The sequence below is a fragment of the Rosa chinensis genome, chromosome 6, assembly GCF_002994745.2.
Source record: "Rosa chinensis cultivar Old Blush chromosome 6, RchiOBHm-V2, whole genome shotgun sequence".
Classification (NCBI taxonomy): Eukaryota; Viridiplantae; Streptophyta; class Magnoliopsida; order Rosales; family Rosaceae; genus Rosa; species Rosa chinensis.
In genome coordinates, this window is record NC_037093.1 from 26,763,558 (window position 1) to 26,789,046 (window position 25,489).

Here is a 25,489-nt window from a genome sequence, read left to right on the forward strand (position 1 = left end):
CGCCGCCGGCCAAAACTCAATATTTCACAAAACTCCCAACATCAAAAAGCTTCATCTAAGCATGCTTGTGAATTCTCATAACTAGCTTGAAGTCAGAAAACAAGCATAAAGGGTCGAAAACTACCTCACAAGCTTTGAATTTTTGCTCAATCCGAGTTGAACCGATTTCCACGTAAATTGATCCAAACAAGAACCATAGATCGACTCAGACGACCCCCAAGAAGCCAAGGAAGGAAACTTGAAGCCGTGCCATCGCCGGAGCTACGTTTTCCGGTCGGGTCTGATTTCCTCAACCTGTGCCGTCTTGCAGTGCCGCCGTGAAGGAGAATCGCCGCTAGAGACCACCACAGAGACGATCGGAGCAAGGAGGCGAACTGATCTGGGCTCGTTTCACCGGAAGAGGTCGCCGGAGCTGTGAGTTCAGACCGGGTCGGATCACCGGGTTCGGGTCGGGTCAGTCGAAAAACTTCGACTCTGAAGGTGCAGACGAGAGAGAAGAGAGAGAAAATGAATTTTTCCGGAGATGGAAATATGGAATTATGAAAGAATTTCTGATTTTTCTCTATTTATACTAAAACGGAAACTTCTTCCGCTAGCCATAACTTTCTCATACGAACTCCGATTGACGCGTTTCGCATGTCCACGAACTCGTATCGATGCGCTCTACAACTTTTGTGAAGGAAGTTTTCTAAGAATCCCAACATATAAAAAGTCAAACTTCACACGACTCCCTAAACTGTGAAATTCGAATAATTATACGTACAAAAACTATTCCACTTCATATACAACCTACGAATAAAGAATAACAAATATTCGTACAACTGGTCCATTATTAATTACCAAAATTAAATAACAGAAAACCAGGTCATCACAGTCTACCCTCTTTAAAGGTCACGCTTGCTCATCAACAAACAACTGTGGGTACTTCGCCCTCATATCCGACTCTAATTCCCAAGAAGCATCACCCTCGTCATGGTGACTCCACAATACCTTGACCAAGTCAACTTCCTTCCTTCAAAGTTGCTTTGTTGACCTATCCAGAATACGAACAGGTTCAACAACAAAGGTCGTATCCGCATGCACCTCAATCGTACCATAATCAATCACATGTGACTCATCCTGGACATACTTCCTCAGCATAGACACATGGAACACATTATGCATGCCTACTAGGAGGTAAGGCAAGCCTATAAGCCAAATCTCCTACCCTTTCCAGAATTTCAAAAGGTCCGACAAACCTTGGTGATAACTTTCCTCTCTTGCCAAATCTCACCATACCCTTCATGGGCGAGACCTTCAAGAACACATGATCACCCTCTTTAAACTCAACCTGCCTCCTTTTCAAATCTGCATAACTCTTCTGTCTACTCTGTGCTGTTCGAATCCTGTCCCTGATAATTGAAATCTTGCCAGTGGTCTCCTACAGAATCTTAGGACCCAATAACACCTTATCTCCCGCCTCTGCCAAGCAGATCGGAGATCTACATGGCCGACCATACAGGGCCTCATATGGTGCCATGCCAATACTGGAGTGATAACTATTATTGTAGGAGAATTCAATCAATGGCAGATGATCCTCCCAACTTCCCTTGAAGTCCAACACACAGGCTCTCAACATATCCTCCAACACCTGATTCACTCGCTCAGTCTGCCCATCAGTCTGAGGGTGAAATGCCGTACTCATATCTAAATTAGTTCCCATGGCCTTTTGGAAACCACTCCAAAATTTTGAAGTGAACCGAGCATCACGATCAGAAACAATTGACACAGGCACACCATGAAGTTTCACGATTACCTCGATGTAAAGCTCACACAACGTGTCAACCGAATACGTCATTGACACCGGAAGAAAGTGCGCCGATTTCGTCAAACGATCCACGATCACCCACACTGCATCGTGACTTCGTTTGGACCTAGGCAGTCCAATGACAAAATCCATTGAGATCTGCTCCCACTTCCATACTGGAATAGGTAATGGCTTCAACATACCTGCAGGTCTCTGATGCTCAGCCTTCACACGTTGGCAAGTAAGACACTTGGAAACATACTCTGCCACATCCCTTTTCATTCTATTCCACCAGAATTGCCTTCGCAAATCCCGATACATCTTAGTGCTTCCAGGGTGCACAGTATACCGCGATCGATGCCCCTCACGAAGAATCTCTCCCTTGAGGTCAACACGATTTGGAACATACAACCTATGATTCATCCGCAAACCACCATCCGTTCCCACCGACCACTCCGATGGAACTCCAATTGACGAATCCGCAGCCAACTCTGCCAACTTCGCACGTGAGAACTCATCCTCTGTCTCACCTTGAATGATCCTGGAAATCAAGGTAGGCTGTACTGTGATACTTCCAAGGAAACTCCCATTCACAACTCTTGCTTGCACAAGGTCAAACTCAGATGCAGTCTCCAACATAAGCCACTCCTGAACCATAATAGAAGCAACAATACCTCTGGGCTTCCTACTCAAAGCATCCGCCACCACATTGGCCTTTCCTGGATGATACTCCAAGGTGAAATCATAGTCCTTTATGAGCTCCATCCACCTTCTCTGTCTCATGTTCAACTCCTTCTGAGAGAACAGATACTTCAAACTCTTATGATCCGAAAAGAGTTCGAACCTCTCCCCATACAAGTAATGCCTCCAAATCTTCAAGGCAAACACAACTGCAGCCAACTCCAAATCATGAGTAGCGTAATTACGCTCATGCACCTTCAACTGTCTAGAAGCATAAGCGACAACACCGCCATGCTGCATCAACACACACCCCAAACCCTGATGAGACGCATCACTATAGATGACTAAACCACCATCGCTTGTGGGAATAGTCAACACTGGGGCTGTGGTCAATCTAGCCTTCAACTCATTGAATGCACGCTCACATTCCTCAGTCCACACAAACTGGACATCCTTCTTGGTCAACTTGGTCAAAGCCGAAGCAATGCTAGAAAATCCCTCAATGAATCTCCAGTAATAACCTGCCAAACCCAGGAAACTACGTACCTCAGTCACAGTAGTGGGTTGGCCCCAGTTCATCACTGCCTCAACCTTAGAAGGATCCACGGAGATTCCATCCTTCGAAACTACATGACCAAGGAACTTGACCTCCCTTTGACAAAATTCGCACTTCTCGAATTTCGCAAACAACTTCTTTTCTCTCAAAACCTGTAGCACAATCCGGAGATGCTTATCATGATCCTCCAACATCTTGGAATAAATCAAGATATCATCCACGAACACCACCATGAACTTATCCAAGTACGGACTGAACATACGGTTCATCAAGTCCATAAAGGCAGCAGGTGCATTGGTTAGACCAAAAGGCATGACAACAAACTCAAAGTGTCCATACCTAGTCCTAAAAGCAGTTTTAGGAACATCATCATCTTTCACCCTCAACTGGTGATATCCAGATCTCAAATCAATCTTCGAGAATACAGTAGCTTCCTTAAGCTGGTCAAACAAGTCATCAATCCTAGGTAAAGGGTACCTATTCTTGATCGTCACCTTGTTCAAGTAAACCATCAATTTGCTCCTTCAACTCTTTAAGTTTAGTTGGTGTCATCCGAAAAGGTGCCATGGATACAGGTGCAGTACGTGGTATCACATCGATAGCAAAATCCACTACCCTCCTTGGAGGTAACCTTGGTATTTCCTGAAATACATCACTGTACTCAGAAACCACGGCAATCTCTGCCATAACGGCAGCACAACTCACTGACTCCACATGAGCTAAGAATCCTGCCCTCAAAGCATTATCTGATCTAAGACACCGATAACGAAACACTGGCTGTCCAGGTATATGAAATGACACTACCATTTCAAAGCAATCAATCATAGCATGATTTGGCCTCAGCCAATCAATCCCCAAAATAACATCATACGTATGATCTGCTAACACAACCAAAGTTGCAGAAAGCTCCCTACCACCGATCACAATCGGACATGCATCACAAAACATATCAAGCTTAAGGGAAACACCAAGTGAGGAAATAACACACAGGGGTCTAGCAAGAGGCCTAGGAGTCAATCCTAACATATCAACCACAGAGCTAGATATGAAAGAGTGGGACTCTCCCGTATCAAACAACACTCTAGCAAAGAAATCGAATAAGGATAAGGTACCTTCCACTCCGGTATTCTGCTGACCAATAGCAAACACCCTAGCCTGCCCCTGAGGCTGTTGCCTCTGCTGGTTCCCTTGTCCCCTACCCTGCTGGGTACAATCCCTTGAGAAGTGCCCCGTCTGGCCACAGGTGAAGCATGCCAAGTTCTTTGGTTTCGTGCAAGCTCGAGCAACATGGCCCATCTCATTACAATTGAAACACTTTGGGTTCGCCACCAGCCTATTAGGTGCAACTCTAGTAGGTGCAGCTGCAGCCCTAGCTGGCGCCTGCTGATTAGTTCTCTGTCTCTTCCAGAATCCACCTTGATTCCCAAATGTTTTACTGCTCCCCGCAGTTGCCTTTCCCTTTCTTTGGAAATCCCTCTCAGCCGATTTATGTTCCTGGAAAGTCAAGTTCTCCTGCTCAATGGCCATAGCCTTAAGGAAAATGAGCTCTACCGTCTTCAGTCCCAGAACAGCGAAATCGCGCCGGATCGAAGCATTCAATCCCCACTGAAACTTCATAGCTAAGCTCTCAGCATCCATCTGCCTCACAAAGCGATACAACCTTGAGAACTCAGCCTTATACTCTCTCACACTCTTAGTCCCTTGGACTAATGAGATAAACTCCCTTTCCAATTGCTCCCGCACTGAAGGCGGAAAGTACTTCTTCCTAAACAGTTCCACAAAACCGTCCCAGGTCATGGTGGACACATCCATCACTCTCTGTGTGCCATTCCACCAGACCCGTGCATCACCTTGGAGCATAAATGTGGCAATCTTCCTCTTCTCAATGTCGTCACAAACGACCATCTCGAAGTAGGTCTTCATGTTCTCAATCCACTGATCTGCCAACATGTGATCCGTACCTCCCTGAAATGGGACTCCCCCCAGTCTCGAAATCTCCTTTGCCAACTTTGACAAACGAGTGGGATCTACAACATTTGCAACCTCCACAACAGGTGGAACAGGCAACTCAACATTCGATGCCTCCACATCATTCTCGAACATCTCCTCAATAGGAGGAGGAATCCTGCCCCTACCTCGGGCTCTACCCCTGCCTCTGGGTCTACCTCGACCCCTAGCTCTGCCTCCTTGAGAATCCATCACCTAAGGAGCATAACAACATGTGGTTAATACATGTATAACTCTCAAACACAAGTATAAGTCAACGCTATGATTCGATCAACCACAACACTACGTCAGAGGATACAATTCCATCCCCTACGTCAATCTTAAGTTAAAACTAAAGGTCATCATTCCTTATAAGTCTTTAACTCATAGAAGCTACATCTAGCTCCTACACTTCATCCCCTGAGCCGACACTACCCGGACGACTCACATCCTACCGCTCACTACATACCCAATGACTATATCAATACAGAAGAGCATCTGATGGGGATCCGCTGCAGACGGGCCATCACTCGAGGAGTATTGATTGTCACCAAATATGTACCTTACGCTCTGATACCAATGTGTCACGCCCCTGATTTTACACACATGAAAATCGATATATATATAATCCCATAATTATACATGCGTGAACGTTCAGTCATCAATACAAGGTACATGGAGATATCTTCCCTTTACAGCAAGTACATAATGATGCCCTGAACTCACAATTTCAAATATTGACCCGCTCCACAGAGTCATATATTACAAAATTTACGAATTAAATTGTCATAACAAAATAAAGCGTAAATGCTCCTCAAAGCTTACTACATAGCGGAAGTCATAATAATGGCAAAGCCAACAAAATTTGCTTCCTACCCGTTCACCTGCCAACAAGTTACCTCAGCTTCAGCCACGATTACCCTGACCTGCAGGATTAACCCCTACACCAAAAGAATGGTGCACCGGGCTTCCACACAACAAAACCCGGTAAGCTTATGAAAGCTCGTATGAGTAACTGATGAACATCAATCAACAACTCACACACATCAGCTAAAGGAAACCATGCAATGATTCCTTCTAACACTCCATAACCTTTCCATCTAAAGGACAACATAAATCACTGCTGTGACAATGTTCTATTTACTAACTTAACCATTAAGAAGCAATTCAAGTCTCATCTAGACAATAAAAGAAGAATACTCAAGGAATTCTCCTTTAACTACATACTTATGAGTCTCCAGCAACCTCGACCGTTACCCCCATAATCTATGATGGCAGACAGACTATAGCTCTATTGAAATCATAACCACTCGTCCGACTACGGATGTGATTACCTATTTCCTGCCTTGGTCACCATCTGCGACCTGTCACCATCTGTGACATGTGGTTTCAGACCCCGTTTGGTCTCAAAATCAACATTAAGGTCACCATCTGTGCTCTGTCACTATCTGTGACACATGATCTTCAGACCCCGTCTGGTCATGAAATCAAATATCAAGGTCACCATCTGCAACCTGTCACCATTTGTGATATGTAATCTTCTTAGACCCTATCTGGACTTAAAGTCAAACGTTAAGTAAGTCGCACCCGACCTAAAAACGTTGCAAACATCTAGCTTCGACTTTCCTAATCCCTGCTCACCATCTGTGACTCTTGGTACAAGGACTAATACATTTAAAATGAGTCACGCTTGACTCAAAAATGTAACATCAAGCTCAATACTTTGCAAACAATAGAAAACATCTTTTTCCACAATATTGTTTCCTGAAAAGTCACATTTAACAATAATATGAATATCATCATGCATATTATTATTCATCACAATCATCCACAATGATATATATATATCCGACGTAATATATATATACGTAGTCATTTACTCAGGAATGCCTATTAATACTAACTATAGTTTGCAGTTAAATGATTAACGCCAAAACAATAATGGTAATTCTGTTCATAAAGAACCTTGTGAGATTACTCACCTCGAACTCCTGCTGCGTCTTCAATAAAGCACAAAGCCGTCAATTCACAAATAATCGTCCACTGTACTTCGTCAAGTACCTAATCACATACGGTTCCAACTTAGTGACGATTCACATTTGATTTAAGTTCGAAACCCCTGTTTTGAACTAAAACCCCCAAAGTGGCGCCAATCGAGGCAAAACCACATCCGAGACCTCCCAAAGTCTCCGAAATAAGTCCACGATCGATGTGACCACCACAGAGACGACCAGAGCAAGGAGGCGAACTGATCTGGGCTCGTTTCACCGGAAGAGGTCGCCGGAGCTGTGAGTTCAGACCGGGTCGGATCGCCGGGTTCGGGTCAGGTTAGTTGAAAAACTTCGACTCTGAAGGTGCAGACGAGAGAGAAGAGAGAGAAAAGGAATTTTTCCGGAGATGGAAATATGGAATTATGAAAGAATTTCTGATTTTTCTCTATTTATACTAAAACGTAAACTTCTTCCGCTAGCCATAACTTTCTCATACGAACTCCGATTGACGGGTTTCACATGTCCACGAACTCATATCGATGCGCTCTACAACTTTCGTGAAGGAAGTTTTCCGAGAATCCAAACATATAAAAATTCAAACTTCACACGGCCCCCTAAACTGTGAAATTCGAATAATTATACGTACAAAAACTATTCCACTTCACATACAACCTACGAATAAAGTACAATAACAAATATTCATACAACTGGTCCATTATTAATTACCAAAATTAAATAACAGAAAACCAGGTCATCATACAATGGGTACAGTATCTCAGCATGCAAGTCTAGCCTCGGTTTTCGCAATTAGCAATCATTAATTATGAAAACACAGGTATCACGAGGCATCGACTAATGAACAACAAAAAATGTACTTGCAGGCAACATACTATTATACTAGAGTATTCCATGTATATTAAAAAGCCTCTAACAAGGAAGGGACAACTCACCCTACCTGATATGGAGTGCTCGTCCACAATTAGATTTGTTCTCGACTTTCAAAAACTTCGTCTAGTTCCAAATGCACACGCATGAGTCCTTTATAATAAAATTAAATAATGAGTAACTTGACGTTATTAACTTAATTAACTGAGCACCTAAATCATTCACTTACTTCCCTTAAAGCCCATCGATTTATTCTTTAATCAAACAGTGATCTAGAACTTGTGTTGTGGAGATCTTCCTTTAATCGATAAATTCTATTATCCATTCCCAAATAATCCAAATGATCAATGTAGCATTTGAATCATTCGGGATATGGCGATTATACTTGGCACTTTCACCTTCATTTGTTTAGCATTTTTGCTTTAGGAAAACAAATCACAATTACCATTTCCGAATGACTTCGCTTCTTAAAACTTATTCCGGATATGATAAGTCTAGGATTGTTTCAATTGTAACTTGTCTAATTAATTTTTAACTTGAACAAATACAATCCTCCATTCTCATTTATCAATCTCTTTTAAGTATTTAGCCAAAACATCTATCACTTCCTTATATGATATTTCGACGTTGGTATGAACTCATCACTTTACGAACTTTACATGCTCATAGTACAATAAAAAATGCACCAGAAACAATGCTTGTGTCACTAATTTACTTCTCAAAACTAATTCAATCTCAATTACCAAACTGTGTAAGCATTTGACCCAAAATGTCATCTTAAATTAACCTTCGTTTAATCCATTTTCCAACCATTCAACATCATGCTCAAATCACCATCATAATTTGTTCAACTCAACCATAACAATTACAAGATCACCAAACCAGGCCCTTACCAATCTTCGTTTCCAATTAAGAGTTTAATTCCGTCATGGCTGCAATTCCAACATCACCAATCATTTGAATCCCTAGCTGACAATATACCATCAATAAACAACCCTCAACCAATATTTCACATCCAAAATAGAATTCAAGGTGTTACCCTTTTCTTGACATCAATCGAATTGACCCAATAGTTTCTCTTTTCTCTAAAACTTCCCAGAATGCAAAAATCCACCAAATCCTCACATAATCCAAATAAACGACAGAATTTATGATCTTTAATCCAATTTTTAACCAAATTCATATCCAACACAGAGTTCATGACCCTTACCTCAATCCATTTTCAATGGACACCGACTCAACACTTCTCTTCTCCAAAATCTTACGATTTGACAGACCTAAATTCCTCCAAATCAGATAACAAGTTATTAGGGTCCATTCCACTCAAATTAGTAGCTCGAACGAAAGAGGAAGCACGAAATTACCTAGTAGAGGTAGTCAGAAACTCCAGCAGCCAAGGGCGGCGGAACTAGCGTCTCTCACGCACCAGCGGCGGCTCTGGTAAGAATCAAAGGTTGGGACTAGGGGGCTTTGATGTTTGACGAGGCGCTGATTCTATTCTTGAAGGTGGTTTCGCTCGGTTTGGACTGGAGGGCGGAAAAAGAAGACATGCGGAGCCGAGAGCTCCAGTGATGCTCGAACGGTGTCGTCAGGAGTCGGCGAGCAGAGGGGTTTCTGGGTTTTGCTCCGCTTTCCTTGCTGGGTAGAATGACGGTGGCGGAAGGGCGAGGAAATTGCCGGAAACCGGTGAGGGTTGAGGAACAATGGTGTCGCACCCTTAGGTTGTCGCGTATAGAGGCTGCCGGTGGTGCATGTCGACGGTAAGGCTCGAGTTATGGTTGAGTTTGGGTGCTACGTCGATTGGTGGAGGCGGTGTGCTGCATTGTCGATTAGCTCCACTGTTTGTTTCTTGTAATTTTAGAAAGGTATGTACATATGTGTTGATCTTTACGTTTGGTTTTTTTTTTTTTTTTTTTTGAAAGAAGGTCAATATGGCTGCCTTTAAGCTCATTAATGAAACTGCAAAATACATTTTTTTTGTTGGGGGGGGGGGGGGGACATGAAACCTGAACCCCAAATTATAATATGCATAGAGAGAATATCCCGAGATAATAACGAGAGTCTCAACATGAAGTATGTATTCTAACATGCACCGATTAGCGAAGAGTGCATCTCTGGCAATTCTATTCGCTTTACAAAAGTGGTGACATATCGGAAAGTTAATGCTTACTCAAACCCATAATATACTAATAAGCCACTATGTTGCCAGAGAAAAGCAAGTCCCGTAACACTTAGTTTCATTCGAAAAGTAAATCTTGTGATATTTATCTGTGTTCGAAGTAAGCAGTTATAACTCATGTTTGTATTGTATTCCTACTTGTAATATTGCCATTCCACTTGAACGAGTTCAGAAGCTTTGATGGAAAAAAAAAACCAAAATAAATTTATGAAAAAGCATTAAATGACAATACTATAAAGTATAAACATAACAACTACATAAGGTCTAGTGACAAATCATTTAACCCACTCATCAATCTAGTGTTTGTGTCTTTGACCATGGTTTTAGACAAAAATAAGTAGTCAAACTCAACTAATATCTCAAGAGGGTGTTGCATTAATTTGATGGGATATTACAAACTTTTCTTAGATACTTCCTATCTTTATTTATATACAAAAGAGTTCCTAAATTAAAATTCAAGCTCTTGGAAAGCTCCACTTTTCTTTTTTTTCCTTTTCATGAATAAATACGAGGCCACCAAATTATCAATACAACCACATTACTGTAATTAACCAACAAAACCTGCCTCATTAAATATGAGACTTTAATTTAGTAGCTTGTTATAATTCAATGATTTCTCCAAAGATGCTAGAGATTTTAATAAAAATAAATAGTGAACACTTGCACTATCAAAATGTTTTTTTGGCTTTCATCGAAAAAAAATAATAATTCACCTTTGCTTTTCTAATTTCCCAGAAAAAAAAATTCAATGATTTATCCAAAGATGCAATTTAGTGAATTTACCTTAGTCTTTCTAATTTCCTAAAAAAAAAAGAGAGAGAAAAAAAAAGAACCGCAGTGAAATTTTTTGTCGTTTCAGGTATCTCTTAAACGCTGCCTGATGTTGTCGTTCATCATAACCAAGTCCAAGTGTCGTGAGTAAATTTACCAAAATACCCATGTAGAAATAAAGGGGTGGGGGAGATAGCGCGTGCGCTTAACTTCGCGTTCACGGCGGAACTCGCACAGTCCGCCACTGACCAGGACCCGAATCCACGTCATCACTGCCGGACCCCACACTCTCAAAATGTTTTTGAAAACCGAAATGCACGACAAATTCATCCCAAATGTCGTCCAAAACGAAATCCAAATTACAGATCCCGCCTCGAGGAAACGTCTTTCCCTCCATCAGACGCCCCCACATGGCGCCACGTGCACTCACTTTTGCATCGGAGCCGTCCGTGCCAGATAGTACGGTCAGCTTCCCGGTCAGGAAGGAAACTGGAGGGAGCCGTCGGATGGAGAGCGGACGGCTGAGAAGGTGCCCGAAACGTCCCCGGGTAGATCTGGCCGCCTTTAAGAAGCGGCCCTAGGCCTCCTCTCGTTCCTCGCTCAGATTAGGGTAAAATCCCCAAACCCTAACCTCTACACATTTCTGCGTCTCTCTCTCTCTCGTCCCGTCCCAATCATTGACGGCGCGTGGGATCCATTTGTGGCGCGTGGGGGTCACGCCCGAGCTGATTCATGGTGCCTGGTGCTCCGCCTGCATTGAGAATCCTTAGCCGGAGCTCAACTGGAACCCTAGACGGAGCTTTGAATTCTGTACAGTTATGGCGTCCGCCGTCTTAGCGAATCGGAACGAACCCAATTGGCCACAGCAGCCCAGAGGCGGCGGCGGAGGCGGAGGATTCATGGGAAAAGTCCCTTTCTCAAACCCAAACCGTAACAATCCTAACCCTAAGACCAAATTCCAAGCTCATCATCATCAGCATCATGCCGCCGATTTCAATGACGAGTCACCCGCCGTGACCCAGACGGCGTCCGACGACGCTTCGTCGATCAACCACCATCGGCGATCAAACACAACGAACACCGCCGCTGCTGATTTCAACCTCATTCAGTCCCAATACGTCAGCTTCAACATCGCAACCTATTCCAGAAAAGAGCTTGTGGAGCTCAAGAATCGCCTTCTCTCTGAGCTCGACCAGATTCGTGTGCTCAAGAATCGAATCGAAGCCGGCGACTTCAATCCCAGGCCGGCCCAGCCCAAAAAGCCCAACACCACCAAGAAGATTGCCGGCTCGAAGCGGCCCTTGCCGATCGCCCCCGGCAAGGATTCGAATTCCAATTTGAAGCGATCGCATTCGGAGAATGTCAATTTGATGAAGAATTGTGGGCAGATTTTGTCCAAGCTGATGAAGCACAAGCACGCCTGGATCTTCAAAAAGCCGGTTGATGTGGTGACACTGAAGCTTCATGATTACTATGATATAATCAAGCACCCCATGGATCTGGGCACTGTCAAAATGAATCTATCCAAGAATTTGTATTCGACGCCATTGGAATTCGCTGCTGATGTGCGATTGACCTTTGAAAATGCCATGCGGTATAATCCCCGAGGCCATGATGTCTACAACTACGCCAATCAGCTTCGCTCTTTGTTTGAGGAGCTCTTCCAGCCCCTGATTGACAAATTGGGGGATGGGTTTGGTGGGGATCGAGGAGCTTCCGATGAGGAGGAATTGCAGGCCAGTTCTTGGAACCATGTTGAGCCTGAGAGGCATCCTCCTCCTCCGCCCAGGAGGGAAGACCCAATGCCCATGAAGATCGATAAGAAGACTGAGGTGGTTCGGCCCCCTCCGGCTCCAACCCCAGTTCCAGTCCCAGCCCCAGTGAGCTCATCAAATCCACCATTAGCTAATTCTCCAGTGAGGACAAGTTCGCAAGTGAAGGGGCCGCCGCAAGTGAAGCCCTTGAAGCAGCCGAAGCCAAAAGCAAAGGACCCAAACAAGAGGGATATGAGCATGGAGGAGAAGCATAAGCTGGGACTTGGGTTGCAGAGCTTGCCTCAGGAGAAAATGGAGCAAGTTGTGCAGATTATTAGGAAGAGGAATGGGCATTTAAAGCAGGATGGGGATGAGATTGAGCTTGACATTGAGGCTGTAGATACAGAAACCCTTTGGGAGCTTGATCGGCTTGTTACAAATTATAAAAAGATGGTTAGCAAGATTAAGCGTCAAGCACTGATGGGCAACAACAGCAATAGCAACATTGCTTCGAACAGAGGAGGTCAAGAGGTAAATTAGCTGTTCCATTAATTTCCAAGTTGACTTGTAATGGCATTGTGCTTAACATGCAATTTGTACTTATTGGGTGTGCCTATGATTTTGTTCATGCAGGAATTGCCTGCGAGTGAGAAAATTGATGTCTCAGCGGCAGAGCCGAAGAGGCCAAAGAAAGGGGAAGTGGGAGATGAAGATGTGGATATTGGTGATGACATGCCAATGAGCAGCTTTCCTCCGGTTGAGATTGAGAAAGATGTTGGGGGCAATGCCAGTAGTGATAATAGTTCAAGCAGCTCCGGCAGTTCAAGCAGTGGCTCCTCCTCATCAAGCGGTATAAGCACATAACTGAACTTTTGAATTGACTTCAAAGAAGTTTATTTTTGGTTCTGAATAGGCAAAACCAAAACCGTAAGAGAAATGCTTAAATGTGTGTTTGGTTGGGATGTTTGCAGATTCAGATTCTGGCAGTTCTTCAGGGAGTGACTCGGATGATGATAACGCGCAGTCCTAGACTCCTTTGTGCATTGCAATTGCAGCCTTGAAGAAGTGCTTTTACGGAAAGACCCATGTGGGAAGCTGGCTGAAGAGAAGAGAAGAACTCCTTGGATGCATGCTTTCTATGTGGGGAAAGGCATTAAATGGTTTTCTGGATTGTGATGATGAGGTATGTATGAATGCATTTGGCTTCTGTCAATTTCTGTTCTGCTACCGATTAGATTGAATAGAAGATTATGGTGGATGTGGGCTGAGGTTTTCTGTCGACTGTGTTGCAGGTTGGAGAAGGGTCTCCGATCAGAACCGAGCAGAAATTTTAGTTTGTGAAGTTGTGTGGGCATTGGTTGTTTTGCTTGGAGGTGTAAAGAACTATGAAATGAACAAAAAAAATTGTTGTAGGTTCGTAGGGGGTAAAATGTAGTGAAACAGTGTAGTGGAAAGCAGAGAGAGTAGTGAGAGGAGAGAAGATTAGAGAGATTGGAAACACTTTGTACACATTACCAAGAGATCAGCAGCAGCTAAGCTAGTACATAAATTTCCCCAAATTCCCTATGCTTGTGTCTTGTTTTGTTTATTTCTTTCTGCTTCTTAGTTACTTGATTGAAGAAGCACAGCACCACCAAGCTGGCCTTTTAATAGCTAAAAAAACTCGACTTTGTTTTCCCGTACCTTTAAACATAGAGATTCTATGCTTCGGTTAACCATCTTTTCAAGCAACTTGTTCGTGTTGGAAAGTGTAACGTATAAGCAAAAACCCAATTGGTAAGAAACAGACAAATAAAATGCCAGGAAACGAGTGAAGGAAATTATCACTCCCCAGGATCATGAGCTGGAGTGTCAAATTCCCATTACCACAAGGGCAAGATCAAGTTTCTGGTTTGCATATGCACAAATCTCTCGAAGTAGGTGATGTTGCTATCACAAAAAGTTCCGAGTTAATATAAGACAGTAGATGGTCCAGAAGAAGCTGCTGATGAGCGACTACAGAGCATTAGTTTTGAACCTTGATGCTTACACATCCACGTGTTAATGTTGTGTTCTATTGAATCTATTGTCGTAGTAATATATACGTATTTATGCACAAAGGAATATGGAAAAGAACAAACATTATGGATATTTCCTTTTCGATTTGACGTATGTATGTGAAGGATTTGAATGGCAGATATCGTTAACTAGAATTTGTTTCATTTGCTAATAGATCTATAGTTCATGAATACACCACTTATAAACTTCATCCACATCAGTTTGGACATATGTACTGTCATGAATCATGATGATGAGTGTCGTTGGTTTTCTCACTCTTAAAAGATCGTACTTCTTCGACAAAATCATTTAAAATATATCAAATAAATTAACAAAACTCACAAGGAAATGTTGCAAAAAGTGGTGAGTATGTATCTGCTGCAATCGGATTACTTACGTTATCTTTTGCAGACTACTAGTTAAAACATTCAGAAAATAAACACAAATAGGAGAAAATTTGAACTTGTCCAAATTGATTTTGACGATTAGGCCGGAATATTCACATATTGAAAGCCTATTTAGACGGCACATTTACACGAACATACGAGGATACAAGGTCTGTACCAGCCTCGTTCATTATAAACTCCACCCCAACATTTGAATACCCATAGAAATTTGACGCCTTACCAAACGCTCTTTTGATAACTGACGTCACCATCGAACTTTCGAAAATGTGTCCCATCACATACCCTGAGCATGGAGGGAAGACAATTCTATACTTCTATACACAACGAAAGGTCAAATTCTGTTCCTTTTTTTAGTGGCAACATTGTTCCCAATTGGTCATTTGATAGTTCATAATAATCAGGACCCAAGAAGACGTCAAAGATGTGATGTGCACAAAAGAGACCCATCCACCAGTTCATCCATGAACTTGAAAAGTTTTTCTAAATAACACGAGTACTATGGGATAAGAAAATGCAAAAGCTGCTCTGAATGTGTCATGAAAATCAACAGAATACATGACAATAACAGTTATAGAATACATGACAATAACAGTTATAGGCCGCGTTTGGTAGAGTAGACAAGATTAGATTTAAGATTTCAAATTGGATTAAACTAGATTAGATTAGATAGGAGATGCTAACTCCAAACCAATCTTGCGTTTATGTAGTAAGATTGGGAACTGGATAAGATTCTTTTTATTTTTTTTTGAAAAAAATTTGAAGCACGACGATGACAATTTCAGAATCAACAGATGTTACAGTTAATTCACTTCGACAATTCTAGACAAAAATTGAACAGATCTGGATCATGATTATGCAGTCATTCACAGCGGCACTTGGGGAGGTACTGTTGGTGGCGCTCATGGAGGTGGTGACGACGGCGATCAAGGCGGTGGTGGCGGAATATGATCGAACATCTATGAATCGATTAATTCCAAGAGAGATTTACCTGAGAGACACAGGAGGTCAAATGGCCGCAGAGGGCCAGAGAATTGTGACGAAGCATAGGAAGGTGAAGTTCGCAGAGGAAGAGAGAAGTTCTAAGTTGTCAATGAGGCTGAAAGACGAAGAAATAAATAGCAGGATTTAATTTATCACACCATTTCAACAAAAAATTTTATCCATGTCTGATTGGATATAAAATTTCCGATCCTAACACATCTGGCCATCCAAACGTCTCAAATGATCTGATTGGGTATGTCGTTTTCTGTCCAATCCTTATATGAGGCAAAACAAACGCGACCGTAGAGTTCAGGTGCTTTCCAGTGCTGTTACTTTAAATAAAGAGAGAGAAATTTCAATGTCCCATTCCACTGTCATCAACTCTTTCCGTCTCTGACAACTCAACTTATAAAAGTGACTACATAATGAAATCAGATAATACAATCTAAATTGAAATGTGCTTCCACCGACCAAGAGTCTTCAACGAAAAATTCTATCAAGTTATAACACGTACCTTCTACAGAAAGGTGAAGTCAAAAAAGGGGTTTGCTATTAGCACAAACTTTCCAGTATTGTTCAGGGATGAAAAGAAGCTTCTCTAGAACCACTCTTGATAATCAGCTAAATTTACTCTTTCACCTGTATCTTCTTCAAGTTCTTAAACTGATCACCAAGTTGTGATTCACACTTGGCGTGAGCATCTGGAGCTAAATTCTTGAGAAAAGACTTGCTCAGCTTAAGGGTTGCTATCATCTGAAAGATCTTCCCGCAAAACTTCCGTACTTCAGCTCGTCTTGACTGCTTTTCTGGCATATTTGTAAGCAATTGCTCTATCAACTGACACAGTTTTTGCAGATGGCTTTTCATAATTTTCTTCAAAGCTTCCTGGCCGCTTCCATCAGATAAGCCCGGGGACTTCAATATTTCACTCACCATATCAAGTGCTTCTACTCGCCGAAAGTCTGACTTTGAACTTCCGCATTTCTCCAAAAGGAAGCCAAAGAGATAACGCCCTATCCAAGGCCTTCTTCTAAATATTTCTTTCAAAAATTCAGATTTGATTTGGGACTTCTTACTACTGAAATATTCTACCAGAACACCCTGGAAAATATCAAAAACTCTCTGCAGCTCAGACTCTGGAAAATTTCTTGCATCAATGATCTTCAGAATCCAGAAGGTAGAACTCTGTGCAAGGGAAGCAATCATTTTCTGTCGGTTCCAGGAGGCTGACTGCTTCTTCTTTGACGGGTTGGCAGCAGATTTCTTTCTCTTGATTGGTTTTGAAGCCAACTTCAAATTTCTTTGCAACAAGGATTCTAGAGTAGATAGTTCCACATCTTCACCCTTGGGATGGTCCTTTGCTTTAAATATTTTCTTTTGCAGAATTCCCCATATACGCTGTCCAAGCTGTTCACTACTTTCTGCAGTATGCGGTTCAGCAAACGCGCGAGCCAAATTTGAGTAAACCAACAAAACCTGTGGCTTATCTGTTCAATCAAGAACCAGAACCAAAAAACCAAAAGGACAGCATTAGAAAAGAAAAATTGAAAAAGTTCAACACATACTTGATAAATATTAAAGGCACCTTCTGCATTGCAGCTAATTTCAATACAACACACTTACCTGGATTTTCATGCAGGTAAATTTCTAGCAAAGAAAGAACTCGAAGCTTAAACAGCATGAGTTGCTGATGAGCAGTGTCACCCCCAGCTAGATTCTTTCGCTCTTTGAAGATCCGTGCAAGATAAGTATCCATCCGGAACATTGCATCATCATCCATCCCTCCATCTGATTCATCAGAAGCGTCAGGAATTTCCATGGGAACTTCCCCAACACCATCAACAGCCTCAGAGTCAGCCTCAGAGTCGGCCTCAGACTCGTCTGTCTGCTCATCACTGTCACCTGTTTCACCAGTCTCAGCTCTATCAATGACCTCATCTTCTTCAATGTTAAGAAAATCTTCATCTTCGTCATCGTCAATGTCTTCACTATCAGCATCCTGATGTCTAGCAGGTTTCAAATTCTTCCTAATGACCCTCAACATCCGCAGCAGACCATCATCCGTGATGTCAACACAGAAGTATTTAAAGACCTGCACAAAATGGATGCAAAATATATAATTGCGTAAAATTTAGCTCGGAATAGTGCAACTTTTCTGGCCAGACACTGTCCACATCTATAAATGGCCAGACACAGTAACATTATTTCCAAAATCTACACCTTCATGCAATCTAGTTTATCATAGTATCTGTGTTTATAAAAGGCAAAAACCCCATTGAAGTATCACTGACAACGCATATAACTCAGGGAACTGCTGTCCAACTACAGAATAATTCGCACCATAAAATAAAATGCCTAGAAATGTAAAACTGGAACCATATTTTGAACATAGCATATTTGTAAAATTTTAAAAGCCAGAAGCCAAAAATCTCATTGTCATACCTGCTCAATAGCAGTTCGCATAGGAGCTGATGACTGTGGCAGCAATGAAAGTAATGTATCCACAAGAACATCCATTACTGCAGGAGCGTCATCACCATCTAAGTTGTCTTCTCCACAGGAATCAACAAGATCAAAAACAGGGAAAGCCTTTTTACAGCATATAATAAGCTCAGACACCGCTACTAAGAATTCTTTCGGTCGAAGGAGCATTTGCAAAAGCAGCTGGATGAGCAAGTATCTTAGTGCATGCAACCTATTTGCCTCGCTGCTAAGCCCACAATTCCTTTCCTGCCATCATCAAAGCATTTAGTAAGTGAAGATAGAGCAGCTAAGCAACTGAGCTAAAATCAGATGCTTATATGTGGAACTTTTTTCTTTTGGTCAACATATATAAAAATTGAGTTCAAGGTAGTTTTGCAACACTAGGCTAGAAGGCTACAACACAACATGAATGGGAGTCATCCAAGACATCAGCATGTACCGTATTATGAATATTATCTTTGGACAAAAAAATTAATTTAAAAAAAAAAAAAAAAAAAAAAAAAGCCACTTCTAAACCTCAACCATTTCCAAGTTTTTAGACATGCAAAAATTACCACATTATCCCTCCACTCTATAAGTGGAACAATGTTCCAGATGCTTAAACTCGAAATCAGCCCTCCCCTCCCCACAGTATGTTTTGACTTAAAAAGGGTGAAGAAAGTACCTCTTTAGAAAGTGAAGTTTCCATCGCTTGCAATTGTTTCAAAGTGTTTTCTTCCTCAGTATCCAAAGGTCGAAAGAGAGAAATTGAAGGAATGTTGCACAGAGTGCTAAGAAACCGCATAAAATATGAGCCAAGATCATTTGACTCGAGTCGATTTGGCAAACCACGTGGACCTTCTCCTTTCTGAGAATTTGCCAACAGTAACTGGAGCTGCTCAATACACATCCTGCAAAGAGCACTTGAGGTGGCTGCTTTTGGCCACCTAAATTTCTCTTGTAATTCAAAGGATGTCACTTCAGTGCCAAGAGATGCAGTGAACAAACCCTGAACAGCTAGAAACTTCAAAATTTCTTTTTGAACCCTAAACTTAGCTTCTGGTTCTAGCTTTAAATTTTTTAATATACAGGGGAGGGATTCCACTATCCATGTTTTCAAAAAATCAGAATTTCCCATTGCAACAGAGTCCTTGTCTTCAATAGAACCTATCTCAGAATTGTCATCTGTTGTTATACTCTGATCTGAAGGTTCATCAGAAGCATGACTTTCATCCACGAACATGTTCAACAAGTTCTGAATAAACAGCATGCAACCCGATTCTGTTCTGAAGTCTGCCATCAAATCCTTAACTGTTTTTGTTCGTGTGATACAATCAAATCTACCATTGCTGTGTTTCTGTAGAGCCATAATGACAGAAACCCTTCTGACATCATCATCCCCGACCCATTCTGATAATGTCTTAATAAAATTTTGCACGATTTTCTTGAGCCAAGCATCCATTGTTGGAAGTACATCAATCATGCACTGAACAACTTTGTAAGACAAACAAATTGGTATGTAAGAAGCAGGCAACCTCGGTAGGAGAAGAAGCAGAACATCAAAGGCCAAGTGTTTGCGATCATGGGATGATGGGAGAAGGGATCCCTCAATAATCACCTCGCAGAAGCACTGGAAATTCTTTTCAATATCTTCATCAGAGGAGCTAGACTTGCGATTCTTTTTGTGCTTCTTTAAGGAATTTGAAATAGTCAGTGCATCTTCAGCCTGCAAAACTCTATCTGGCAACAGAATATTTACTAGAACAGGCCAAACATTGTGAATGCGTGGCTGACAGAAGGTAGATTCCTGGGTAATCCAAAAAACACATGTTTAAGAATGTATTTTCTAATTCTAATTTCAGACATGTATAAGCACACCACATATGGATCATACACAACAGCATAAACGAACAGTACCTTTAAACTATTAGCAACAGAAGATAGATGATCAGCAGAGAACAGTTTGTTTGGAACAAATGGGTCTGGCAGAAGTTTCCCAAATCTTGCACTGTCCACAGAAACTTTTTCTCCAATTTTCAGAGCCAAAAGCAAAGCATCAGGATTTCCAATTTCAATAGCCCCTTCAAACCATTCATGAAGTCCTGGAGCCTCTAGAACATGAGTCAACAACGCTTCTAGGGGCAACTGCAAATATGGAATGCACATCCTGAAAGTATTAGGACTAGAAGATGACACCGCAAGCTTCCTACTTAACATCAAAACATTAGGACTAGAAGATGATACCACAAGATGATACCTACTTGACATCAGAACTAATCAGGTAAAAAGAACTAAAGGGGGAAGAAGCCAAAACAAAGCAGTGGAAACCAAAACAAAAACCCCTACAAACATTCATTCTCTTTCTCCCTGTGTTCGCCACCTTATTAAAGGGCCAACAGCTTTGGGACCTAGTGGTTGAGAGGGAGCAAAACATTAGAATGCTTGCAAAGCTTTATAGCCAAGGGAAGGAAGGTTGACTTCAGTCCAATCGGCATTGAGTATCTTCCGCATTTACTATACCTCACCTTTTGAGATTCCTTATCATGTGGCAAAGAGGTTGGAGGGGCTGACAGAGAACTCTTGCAAAAGGGGTATCATGATCACATGTTAAGTGGGAATTAGTGGGTCAAGTGGAGCAAAAAGGAGGTCTGGGTTGGAAACCTTCGTAAAAAGGATAGCTGTGAGGATTCACTCCAAAGACCTTGCAACTAACAAGGATAGCTAGATCTGATGATATTGTATAACAAAAAATGCTTTCCTTCTCATAGAAAGCCTTCTAACTCTCTAGAATTTAAAGACTTGAACTTGGTTTGAACTACAAGCATGAATGTCCTATTTGAGGACAAACAACACACATCCACAATCATGCTTCTGCAACTGTGCTATTAATCTAATGTATAGCTTCAGCAACTGTCTGACCAAATCAAGGGCCATTTAAATTTAGTTTTTCAGCCTAACTTCGGACGCAAGTACATGGACAAATAGACGAAGGCTTATTACAGTCATTATACGATGATTGGTGAAGCATCTGGAAAGCAGAATACAATGAAGTGTTTTACATCTCTGATAAGACAATTTATAGCCAAGTTCCAAGTTAAGATCAGCTCTAGACATTTGAAGAAAGACAGCCTAGTCTGAGTGCTGAAATATTTAAGTCCAAGGACTTGACGCAAAGTTATCCAGAAATCAACTAAATCCATGGATTTTGGTTGGCAATTCACACAGTTCCTCACATAATTCCTCAGGTCACCACTAATAGCTACTTTCTAAAATAAAATAAATCCAATCCAAAACTACTAACAAAAAAATGAGTGGAAAAGATCAATAATTGTATTATAAGTCGATCATTAAGTTACTGAGATAAGATCAGATGATTGAGAAAGCGTTTCCTAAAACTTTTCCCTTCCAGATTTGGACTTGACTTGAATTTCTAGTTCATTTGGACATGTCAACGAGCCAAAACACACTATAGAAAGAGGGTGTCTGCCACAAGAAACAGGAGGTGTACAATACAGTAAGGTTTATGACCGTTAGTCATATGACATGCATTCCAATTATCTAATGTATTGCGTTCATACACCAAGTCTAAAGAGTAGTCCTTACTCAATGAGTTAAATACAATAATTCATCATCAGTATGAGCTCATAGGAATCATATAGAAACCACAATGTGATGGGCGTGATTCCCATAATTCATTGGTGATGAAATGCCAAACAAGGCATTAGATAAAGAATATAGTATTTTTTTCAAACAGAATTCTCACCTTTTCAATCGAGTCTAAAATAATTGATACAGCAGGCTCTTGCAAGTATCTCTTCTTTGATGCAAGAGCAATGAGAAGACTAGTGAATTCCTTTATGTGCGGAGTGTTTCTGTCAGAAATCCACTCCTCAGCTAGCCTTCCTGATCGTCCAAGAGCACCATAAGCAAATAAACGACCCAAAAGACGATCCCTTTGCTCCTGCAATGCCAAGAGGAAGCAATTTATTTAACTCTATGGGGGAGTCAGCAAGTGGAACAAAGAATTATTGGACACATATAGATAAGATCGTGCCTACCTGACCCTTCATTGATGAAGTGACCTCTAAGAAATCAACTATGAGTTTCAGCAATGAGTCCACCTTGATGCTGCGAATGGTACTTACTAAAATAGTTAAACCTAATGCAAATCCTTGTCTTGCACACTGCAGAAGAAACAAAATCATGCATACGTAGAATTAGCCAATTATGCTCCATAAGCAGTTTCACTAGGTTAAGGAAATCGTGTTTAACGACATCATGTCTAAAGTCCGGCACAGCAGCTCAAGGATGTTCTAAGGTGTTTGAAAACATCCATTTACTTCTAAAATCATGCACAAGGATGTTCAAATGTCATCAGGTTAATAGCAGAACACATTAATATCCACTCTTAAAGTCCTATATAAGAAATGTCATAAAATTACAGAAAGTTCTTTAAAGTCATGCCAAACCTCTTACATAATTGAAGTTCATAAACTAAAATATTGTTACAACCATGTAACAGATCAAAATGACAGCAATGTATCTACACAAAGTCTGCTCTGCGGACAAATTTAAAAGCCAAGTAATACAACATCCCACAGAATTGAACTCTATATCTTTAAGCACAAATTAATATGTCCCTTTCTTGGGATTACAACAGTGCCTAAAAATATAGAGTTCACAATATAGAGTTCAACTCTGTGGGATGTTGAACACTATTTAAGCACAACTCGGAAGTATCCACTTCATTCACTCATGTTCATTCTGGCAATACACTCTGATGCTCAAGAACTGTGAGCAATTTTCTAGAGCAACTCCTTCCTAAAATTAGCTATCATGTGGAGAGACACAGTAACTAGTGTGGGGGGACCTCTTCCAAACAAAGTTTAAAATATATACAGCCAAGAGTATGTCAGTAAAGACTAAAGACCCGACCATAGTTAAAAGAACTATGATAAATTCAACCAATCACTTTTTAAGCTTTTTTAAAGAACGGAACCAAATTGCTAGTATGCAACCAAAGGAGTTGCAAACTATTTATTAAATAAACTCACAGATAGAATCAGACCAAATCATATGCCTGGTATAACTACACTCGGTGTCAACAGCAACCGATGCTTCTCAGTTGCATTTTGGCAAAGGTAACTTTGATGGACTTTAAGTCGCGAAAACAATTCAGTTTCAAAGCACAAAATCCAAATTTAGTGCCTGTGCTCGAGAAGAATGAGACACTTCACATTCAACAGAGTCCTAAATCACAAAAACTATTACAGAAATCAAACTAATGTAAGTAGCAGCTCCAAAACAACTCTGACACTTGAAAACCTCCACTCAAGGATGCTCCACTCTATTCTCACAGTCAGAAAAGCTCAAATTTATACCACAACCACAACCATAAGCAAACAAATACAAAACGAAATCGAAAACTCAATCTGAAAACTGGAAAGCATTGAGAGAAAAGAATAACCTCTCTCGATGAAGAAACACCACGAATGAGCCTCCGCAGAGCATATCTCAACGACGGCGCACAGTCATTCAAGCCATCATCCTTCTCGGCCTCCAACTTGACTCCCCCGCCTTCAACCAACTCCTTATTCTCAAGCCCCTCATAAGCTCTCTGCACTTCCATCAGCTCCGTCGCCAAAGCCTCCACCGCCGCTTCTCTCACCGCGGCATCACCAGAAGCCAAGTCCTTGAACACGCCGACATGGAACTCCGGAAGAAGAGGAGCTCCGCCGCTAGAAGAAGCGGCGGCGGCGGCGGGTGGTGGCTCGGTGGTTTTCAATTCCACTACATCATCCGTGGACGGTGGTGGTTTTGGCGCTGCAGCGTGGAGGCGTCTCTCTTTGTCCAGAGCTTTTCGCTTCTTCTGTTTCTCCATGGGTTTGACGGTGGTGGAGGTCTCTGCGTCCATTGGTTTTGGGGGTTTGGTTTCTTCAGAAGCTTTTCTTTTCTTCTGCCTCTGGATAGGTTTGAGGGCATTCGATTCTACCTCCATTTGGTTCAGAGCTTGGTTTGGCTTCAGTGTATATTAGGGAGACAAGGCCGTAGTATATTAGGGCAACACTGGCTATGGCTGCCTATATTAAATCAAAAAATATTATATACGGTTTTGCTTATTTTAACTACGCTCTAAACACACCATATAGATATCCGATAATTACGTGAGAAATTATTTCACAGAATGTAAAGAAAATTACTGAACATATTTTGTTTTTAATTTTTAATTTTTAAAATTTTCTTTTATTTATGAATTAACCATTTTGTCTTTCTCAAATATTTCAATTAAAATGTTTTTTAATATTTGAGGGATATTTTGGTAAAATTTTTCTATTTTAGCTGACAAACTCTCTTCTCTTAATAATAGTATAGATTATAAATAATCCAAATTATTATTTTCATTATATTAGTGTAAATTGTAAAAAATCAAAACATTTTCACTTAATATTGTGTGTTTTTTGTGTCTCTCATTCGTAGTGGCATAGTGGTTAGGGTGGGTGCGGATCGGCCCAGATCGGTTTTCGGCCAACACCGCATCCGACCTGTATAATTCAGTGGGCCTAATTTTTGGATTGAAAAATGAATGTTAATGGGCAGGGCCAAAAAATTCCGGTGACTCTAATTTTCAGGTCAGCCTGGTTCGATTTCGGTTGATCGGCAGTCGTCGGTAGGCTGGTCATCGTCCTTGGTCTGCGGCGGTCTTCTAAGTAGTAAGTAGAGATGAGAGGGTCGAGACAAGAGAGATGAGAGTTTGAGAGAGATGACGACCTCAGTTTAATCTTAGGGTTTTCTTCTACTAAGTGGAATCGGGTGCGATAGGGTTTAGATGTAACTAGATTTCAACAAATGACAATTCGACAACTATTTAAAAATATTATTAATTTAAATAAAAATTAAATATTTAATTATTCGGCCGGTTCGGTTTTTGTCCAATTGATTCAAAGGCTAAACTCGGTCCCGAACCAGAAAAATCTTGTCCAGTTCCAAAAAGTGACTTTTTCTGTTGTATTTA

General features: G+C 41.3%; 2 protein-coding genes across 3 annotated transcripts; one reads left to right on the forward strand and one right to left on the reverse strand.

Annotated features, from left to right (window-relative positions):
• The first annotated feature begins 11,424 nt into the window (after window positions 1-11,424).
• LOC112169597 (transcription factor GTE7) lies at window positions 11,425-14,155 on the forward strand. Of its 2 annotated transcripts, XR_002924763.2 has the most exons (4): window positions 11,425-13,120; window positions 13,223-13,439; window positions 13,561-13,772; window positions 13,882-14,155. XR_002924763.2 is itself a non-coding variant. In XM_024306651.2 (3 exons), exons 1-3 carry the CDS (start codon window positions 11,654-11,656, stop codon window positions 13,617-13,619), a joined length of 1,743 nt encoding a protein of 580 aa, XP_024162419.1. In that variant the 5' UTR covers window positions 11,425-11,653; the 3' UTR covers window positions 13,620-14,155. The 2 variants fall into 2 exon arrangements, 1 of the variants encoding a protein (XP_024162419.1); XM_024306651.2 differs by having other exon boundaries at window positions 13,561-14,155.
• A 2,210-nt stretch (window positions 14,156-16,365) lies between these two features.
• Window positions 16,366-24,538, reverse strand: LOC112170139 (rDNA transcriptional regulator pol5). The gene is made up of 8 exons (XM_024307312.2): window positions 23,945-24,538; window positions 22,536-22,661; window positions 22,241-22,438; window positions 20,395-20,622; window positions 19,163-20,284; window positions 18,457-18,744; window positions 17,638-18,106; window positions 16,366-17,501 (listed from the first exon to the last, which is right to left on the reverse strand). Exons 1-8 carry the CDS (start codon window positions 24,473-24,475, stop codon window positions 16,642-16,644), a joined length of 3,822 nt encoding a protein of 1,273 aa, XP_024163080.1. The 5' UTR covers window positions 24,476-24,538; the 3' UTR covers window positions 16,366-16,641.
• Window positions 24,539-25,489: the final 951 nt, after the last annotated feature.

What these genes read in the sequence shown, in the direction of transcription:
- LOC112170139 (XM_024307312.2), bottom strand. Translation starts at nt 24,475, where the DNA reads ATGGAGGTAGAATCGAATGCCCTCAAACCTATCCAGAGGCAGAAGAAA. An exon ending in GTGTTTCTTCATCGAGAGAG is followed by an intron (nt 22,662 to 23,944) that starts GTTATTCTTTTC and finishes TTTCTTCTGCAG; the next exon opens with TGTGCAAGACAAGGATTTGC. An exon ending in CTGTTGCTAATAGTTTAAAG is followed by an intron (nt 20,285 to 20,394) that starts GTACTGTTCGTT and finishes TGGATTACCCAG; the next exon opens with GAATCTACCTTCTGTCAGCC.
- LOC112169597 (XM_024306651.2), top strand. Translation starts at nt 11,654, where the DNA reads ATGGCGTCCGCCGTCTTAGCGAATCGGAACGAACCCAATTGGCCACAG. An exon ending in CGAACAGAGGAGGTCAAGAG is followed by an intron (nt 13,121 to 13,222) that starts GTAAATTAGCTG and finishes TTGTTCATGCAG; the next exon opens with GAATTGCCTGCGAGTGAGAA. An exon ending in TGGCTCCTCCTCATCAAGCG is followed by an intron (nt 13,440 to 13,560) that starts GTATAAGCACAT and finishes GGATGTTTGCAG; the next exon opens with ATTCAGATTCTGGCAGTTCT.